General features: G+C 42.6%; 1 protein-coding gene across 1 annotated transcript; it reads left to right on the top strand.

Annotated features, from left to right (window-relative positions):
• The first annotated feature begins 421 nt into the window (after nucleotides 1-421).
• Nucleotides 422-5,847, top strand: LOC140363045 (uncharacterized). The gene is made up of 2 exons (XM_072449361.1): nucleotides 422-1,045; nucleotides 2,650-5,847. Exons 1-2 carry the CDS (start codon nucleotides 511-513, stop codon nucleotides 2,937-2,939), a joined length of 825 nt encoding a protein of 274 aa, XP_072305462.1. The 5' UTR covers nucleotides 422-510; the 3' UTR covers nucleotides 2,940-5,847.
• Nucleotides 5,848-7,020: the final 1,173 nt, after the last annotated feature.

The raw sequence follows: 7,020 nt of genomic DNA on the forward strand, positions 1-7,020 counted from the left end.
ATGACGCTATAAGAGAAGTCCCGCGGTAAATGACTGCTGCATTAGGACTGAGTCTGCTGCGCTGAAAAGGTATCTTATTCACAGCACAAGTATTTAAGACATGTTAATTAAAAATGACTTATTTCAGAGCATGGCCACTGGAACTGGACGCTGGGTATTAAATAGGATAATCGTTTTCTAGCTTTATTTTATAATATTGTGGCTACACTACTGTCAACTACTGTGCATTAGACCCTATTTTAAATAGTAAAAACATTATTCAAAAATGTTATTTTTTATTAAAGCCAGTAAGACTCAATTTCCAGACGTGCTCTTTTAGCCGCGCACGTGTGCCACTTCCACCACTGTCCTTAAGGGGGCGACCGCTCCGCACTGCCCGGGTTTCTCCCCCCACACGAAGCGCGCAGAGGAAGAGCGACTCTCCTCCGCCGTCTCTTTTGGACTCGCGGATGTTTTTGTTTTGGAGCCGAGCGGCGCGTCTCCCGAGCTCCAAGCGCGGACAGTAACATCATGCACAACTGGCAGGACCACGAGATCCGGGAGCTGCTCCGCATACGCGCCCACGAGCAGTTCCGCGGCCAGATCACGGGCACGGTGAAGGACGCGGTCGTGTTCAGCTCGATTGCGCGACTGTTGGCCCAGCAGGGCGTCCACCGCTCCCGGGACCAGGTCGTCAGCAAGCTCAAGAACCTGAAGAAGCAGTACAAGAACTACAAGGAGCAGAGCGAGGGCAGGTCCGCCGCGCTCTGGCCGTTCTTCGAGGAGGCGGAGCGCGCGTTCGGCGACCACCCTCCGAAAGTGGAGCCGCCGGACTCGCCGTCCCCGGTCACCGCGCGCCTGGAGCCGGCTCCGGTGCCCGCGTCCGCCCCGGTGCGCAGCCAGGGCGCCGCGTTCGACCGGGACGAAGCCGAGCAGGTGGTGGTGGGGAACTGGGGCGAGCAGAACCAGGGGCCCGGGCCGAACCAGGGGACGAAGCGGGAGCTGGCGCCGGTGGAGGAGGACGAGGACGAGGAGTACGGGTCCCCAGAAGAGCCGGTCCAGTCCAGTAAGGAAGTCAAATGGAGATGTTTGAATATTAGATCTGTTTTAAAAGTTTGGTGAACAAAACATTCTTGAGTGCGGAGTGAAGTGTAACATAATGTGATTTCAACTGTGATTAACCTCAGAACATCAGGGAAAATGGGCAAAAGAAAACTACTCGGATACATGTGTGATATCAGAGCCTGGTTTAAAGAATTTTACAAACATATATTTACTACAAGACACTTCTGATGTTCTGATGAAGGCAAGAAACGTACAGAAATGTTGAGTACACAATAATTTTCATTTTGATCTGCAGATATTGGCTTATTACACACTTTACCACAAATTATGTATTTTTTTGCAATACTAAATTCTCACACTGGAGATAAAAAAAAAAGCGCTTCCCATTCAGTTACAAAGTCTTCAGGCTTTTAGTATTTGGATCTGATCATCTTTATCATGATTGTGTTCTGCTCTCATGATCCGCTCTCAGTAAAAAAGAAAATAAATACTTGTTGTTTCTATTTTGATCTCACACAATGACCTGTAATGAACAAATGCCTGATTTCCCTGCATTTTATTCTGGAAATGTCCCAGGTCAGGGCCCAATCAAATTGCCGGGACTAATGCGTGGAAGGCTGAGTGAATAAAGGCAGAAAAGTGCCAGTGCCACGGCCTGGTTTCCATGGTTACGTGCTTGGTTTCCTTGGTTACGTTCCATTCTCGTTCATGAATGTTCTGGCAATTTGCACCTGGTAATTTTCTGGGAGCTGTGTGTGAATGGAAATGTGACAGGTTTTTATGATGCGCTGATTTGACTGTTTGGTGGCAAGATACTGAAGCTGTTGTGAATATAAATGTAGTTTTACACAAATCTATAGCAGTACGGGAAATACAAATGGAAAAATATGTTGAAAGTGTGAGGAAGGAGAGCAGATTTAAATCCTAAAGTGGTTTGGTTCAATTTAAACACAACAAACGCCTGTAGTAGACAAGTTGGCGATTAGGTTTTTTATTAGTCAACTTATTTCTATTGTACATTTAGATTTTCAAAATAAAGATTAAAACACTGTGACTGACTTCTAGATAGAGAACCCGTATTAATGATGAATATTTTTTATGACATTTTGGTTTATAATAATGTCAGTCTTTGTGATCTTATTCAAATATAACTACAATTAGTCTTTATATTCGATTAGTTGATGAAAGGTGTGATGTATATTTTTGTCGGATATTACTTTCTGTGTACAGTGTAGTAAGTTGGGAAATACCTAGTGTGATTTCATGACATACAATCCAAACTGGAATGAAATTTGCACATTTTCCGTTGCAAAATCTTAAATATAATGATCTAGTTTAATGCCATACTGTGGTTTATTCCAGACAAACAGGTTGCGGATCATCACGAGTGACGCACCTTAGTTTTACACACAAAGATTCATGAAGCTTTTCCCTCTGCTTCTTTTTACACAATATAACTCGATCATCATGGATGTTTTGCAGTTAGACTTAGGAAAAATGACTATTATATTTGGAGCGTTTGAATCCACACTTTATTTCCCCATTTTTAAATTCACATCAGGTTCCAGAAAAGTCATACTCTAACCTTTGCCTCTTTTTTTACAGCCTGCACGATCCCCACAAAAAAGAGGAAAACCACAATCCTGAGCCAGGTGAACTGCATGATCAGTGCAACCATGTCCAAGCTCAAAGACATGGACGCGGCGATGCAGGCCCAGGAGGACGCGCGCCTCAAGAGGCTAATGGAGCACGAGAAGGACATGCAGAAGAGCCTCATCCAGGACATGTTAGCCCTGCACCGGACCATCGGCGCCGAGAGCCACCAGAGACACCTGGAGCTCGTGGACAAGATCGTGTCCCGAGTCCCGCCTCCGTCCTCTCAAACCGGGCTCTGACACGGGGCACGTTTGGACGGGTGCGGCTCAACCAGCGCCTGCCGACTTTTCTAGAGGTCCAAGGAAAACGAGAGGACAAGTCTGTGCAGAGGAAGATGCAGCACTCAGGCCGTTTCATCACTTTTGTCACACAGTTCATCCCTTTTGTCACACTTTACAATATTTACAGCAGCAGTTTTTTAATTGGTGTGCTGCTCATTGCGTCTTAGTCATTTAATTTGCTTATCAAATTCTCCAAGTTGATTCTGATTCTGAAGAGTTGTAAAGAGAGCATGTCAGGATAAGTTTATTTATCATCAGATCTGAACCAGAACACATGAACGCTCAACACATTTCCATATTTGACAGTCCAGGTCAGGCCATGCTTCCACAGGGTAACGTGTGAGTGATATAGACAACAATGTATATCTTTATTGTATTTAATGACAAAAATGTCTTTACGGTTCTAATATCGCACACAGAAATGTAAATGGACCATAAAATGAATCAGAAAAATGCTGAAACGTTACTTCATACCATTGTTTGGGAGCTTGTGCCGGACATTTATGGGTAATTAGAGGCGTGGTTAAAGAGAGGAGGCGTGGTTAAAGAGAGGAGGCGTGGTTAAAGAGAGGAGGCGAGGCGTGGTTAAAGAGAGGAGGTGTGGTTAAAGAGAGGAGGCGAGGCGTGGTTAAAGAGAGGAGGTGTGGTTAAAGAGAGGAGGCGTGGTTAAAGAGAGGAGGCGCGGTTAAAGAGAGGAGGCGTGGTTAAAGAGAGGAGGTGTGGTTAAAGAGAGGAGGCGTGGTTAAAGAGAGGAGGTGAGGCGTGGTTAAAGAGAGGAGGTGTGGTTAAAGAGAGGAGGCGTGGTTAAAGAGAGGAGGTGCGGTTAAAGAGAGGAGGCGTGGTTAAAGAGAGGAGGTGTGGTTAAAGAGAGGAGGCGTGGTTAAAGAGAGGAGGTGTGGTTAAAGAGAGGAGGCGTGGTTAAAGAGAGGAGGTGTGGTTAAAGAGAGGAGGCGTGGTTAAAGAGAGGAGGCGTGGTTAAAGAGAGGAGGAGGAGCAGGAGGTTGAGGCGTGGTCCACCTCCTGAACCTCAGTCACAGTTGAACAATCAACTACATTTATTAATCGGCTCTTTTTGAGAAGTTTTTGCATTAGTTTTGGGTCATTTACTCCACAGTCACACTTTGCATTGCTCCAAAAGGACAGCAGTGTTTTATCAGAATTTTAAAAAGTACATTGTCTTTCAGAACTATTGAAAATGCTACAAAAGAAGCCGTTCAAGAATAAAAATGGAACGTACCGTGTAATCTTTAAAGCCCAAAAAATAATGTGATCATTCTAATCATTCTGTCGCGTTTGATGTGACACCACAGGCACGTTTTAGCACGTTTATGATGCAATAACGTATGAATATCAACATCAAAATAATGAATAATACATTTTAATGCGCCACCCAAATCCGAAGTCCTTGTAAGAAATGACAGTGTTTGATATACTAAATATAGCAAAAAGGAATTAACTCTTGCTGTCGAATGCAGTTTTTCACAATGTGGAGAAAGCCGGTCATTTTTAGGTCATGAAATTAAATCTGTTTTGTCTTTTTTTGCATTCCACAAAATATACCTTGGCCCTGGTTTTATCCGTTGTTCTTCACATCCAACACTACATTAAAGTGCCCATGACAGGTCTTTACAATTTTCTAATTTAGACTTTATTTTGTGTATTTATACCTGTTGTACATATGAATTATAGTTGTACACTAATCAAGCAGGTAATTGTGGAGGAAATGTTGAAAAATCTGTAAAAAATGGCAGGAAGTGACATCACACAAGGGAGGGACATCCATTCCGGTCAAAATTTTATGCATAAATTACAAAGAGAAACAAAAAATTGGATCCTCTTAACGTCGAGTCAACAAAATGTATTATATACTCATATTTTTATTTGTCAAATCGAAATAATTGTGACATTAGATGAGTTTTGGCCCAGTGTTTGCCGGGTAATTTCCTTGTGTGATGTCATCAATTACAAACGGGAACTGAAATTATAAACCTAAAAAATGTGCAATACTGTGATAATATTTTTTAAAATTTTTAGCAACATTCTAAATATATTTATCTCAACTGCATTTTCGTTCAGTGGGTCGTCCAACCTGTAGGGGGCACTTTAAACTTGGCACCATTCTCTTCTACAGTAACTAATGCAATGTGTTGTATTCTGGCTACTACGTGTGCATGGAACCTTTAAATCTGTTTTTTTTTTTACTTTGGTATCTTTTTAATTGACTTATGTTGTGTGTATTAACTCATTATGTTCTCCCTGACTTTGCTTTTCACTACAGCACACGCCCTTTACACATACTTTATCTGAAATATTTACTGTTTTTCCGGCTATGTGATGCAGAACAGACAAACTGACAGTAATTTGTGTGACTATCAGAACTTTTATAGCAGTTTTAAAGCAGATTATATATTGTTTTAATGTTTTCCCCCTCCTCTGCAGACTTCTACAAAACGGCCAGTAATTGTGGACATTTTACATAATTTACAAATCTTTACAGAGGTTTTGTTTAATGTCCTGTTTTTCGATTTTATTTTTAGGCCCGAGCGCCACAAGCTGGCGAGAGGCCTATTAATCTCGTAAGGCCGTGCGAAGCACGGCTGCGAAAGTGCGCACGTAGTGCGCACGAAATCGAGCGCGAAGCGCTCGCCCACTTCCAAACACTCACTAACGCACTCCTCCACTCATGCACGCCCCGTGCATACTAATTAGTTGTAGGAAAATGGAACATTACCGTTGTAAACGGGCGAAGCCCGTGCAAAAGTTCGCACTAAACGAGCACTTTACATTGGGATGACGACCGCGAAGCGGTCGTCATCCCCATATAAAGCACTCATTTGCGCTAAGTAGCTCACGAATACGTTCCCCATCTCTTGCATGTTCCGTGCATATAAGCATGTAATGCAAAAATTGAACATTATTACTGTATAGAGGGCCAAAAACACAAAGTGGGCGGAGCCCACTCAAAATTATCGAAAGTACCCGTCAGTGACCAGGGACCCACACCATGAGGTAGGAAAGCGCGAGCGCTTTCCGAAAATGTATAGTTTATGATATTTGAAAAATGGGAAACATTGTTTTCGCATCGGAATATTATTCTTTCTTTCTTTCTTTCTTTCTTTCTTCTTCTTCTCGGGACCAACCCCCCTATTTTTCACCCAGTGAACATTGACGAAAAGTCACAAAAATTTGCACACCTCTAAAAATCGTGCCTCTCTACATTCTGGCTATTTCCCTTTTCTAAAATAAAAAAAATTGGCGCGTCAGCGCCACCAAATGTACCAAAAATGCATTGAGAGATGGGAAATGACCCAAAAAAAATCTGATCGTAGAATCATGAAATTTGGCGCAGAGGTAGATGGTGACAAGAGAAGTAAAAAATATTATTACGGCAACGCCGTCCCCCGAACCAAATGTCGGCCATATTGCTTCAAAAATGGCTAAACATGACTTCGAAGTTTTTCCAAACGTCGTACTTTTACGAACTCCTCCCAGGGCGTTGGCCCTAAAAAGCTGAAATTTGGTGAAAATGCTACTGAGGAGTGGGACATCAAAAGTTATCCAAATTACATTGATACCTCTCACGGTCTCTGTGCGGCGAAGCCGCAAACTGTAACTAAAATTTCAGAAATCTCCCATATTTAAAATTTCTGCCGTTTGTGCAGATAAAGTCCGAATTGCGTCAAATTAGAATCAGTTGTTAAACTCTTTGCCCTAAACCTACTTGAAGTGAAATAAATTCATTTGGCGCCACAGCGCCCCCTACAGATTTTATATGGAGGTTAAATGTTTAGTTTTGCGAAATTATATGAAATTTGACACACAACTCAATTTTAGCATCCCCATCAAAAAAGTCAATGAGACCCATGTCATAATTGTTATGGCGTTGCCGTAACGATGACCGAAACCTCCCATGTTATTCCAATGGGGCCAGAACATGTTTACACTTTAGACTTTCACAAACTCCTCCCAGGGCGTCAGCCCTATTAACCTGAAATTTGGTGAGACTCATCTTCAGGACCATCAAAAGTTATCCACATTT

This window comes from Eucyclogobius newberryi, unplaced genomic scaffold, assembly GCF_026437365.1.
Source record: "Eucyclogobius newberryi isolate DKJ021-1_F unplaced genomic scaffold, fEucNew1.0.hap1 SCAF_17, whole genome shotgun sequence".
NCBI lineage: Eukaryota > Metazoa > Chordata > Actinopteri > Gobiiformes > Gobiidae > Eucyclogobius > Eucyclogobius newberryi.

Bases quoted from the DNA above. Each gene is read 5' to 3' on its own strand.
- LOC140363045 (XM_072449361.1), top strand. From the start codon at position 511: ATGCACAACTGGCAGGACCACGAGATCCGGGAGCTGCTCCGCATACGC. The intron at 1,046-2,649 runs GTAAGGAAGTCA...CTTTTTTTACAG, and splicing joins AGAAGAGCCGGTCCAGTCCA to CCTGCACGATCCCCACAAAA.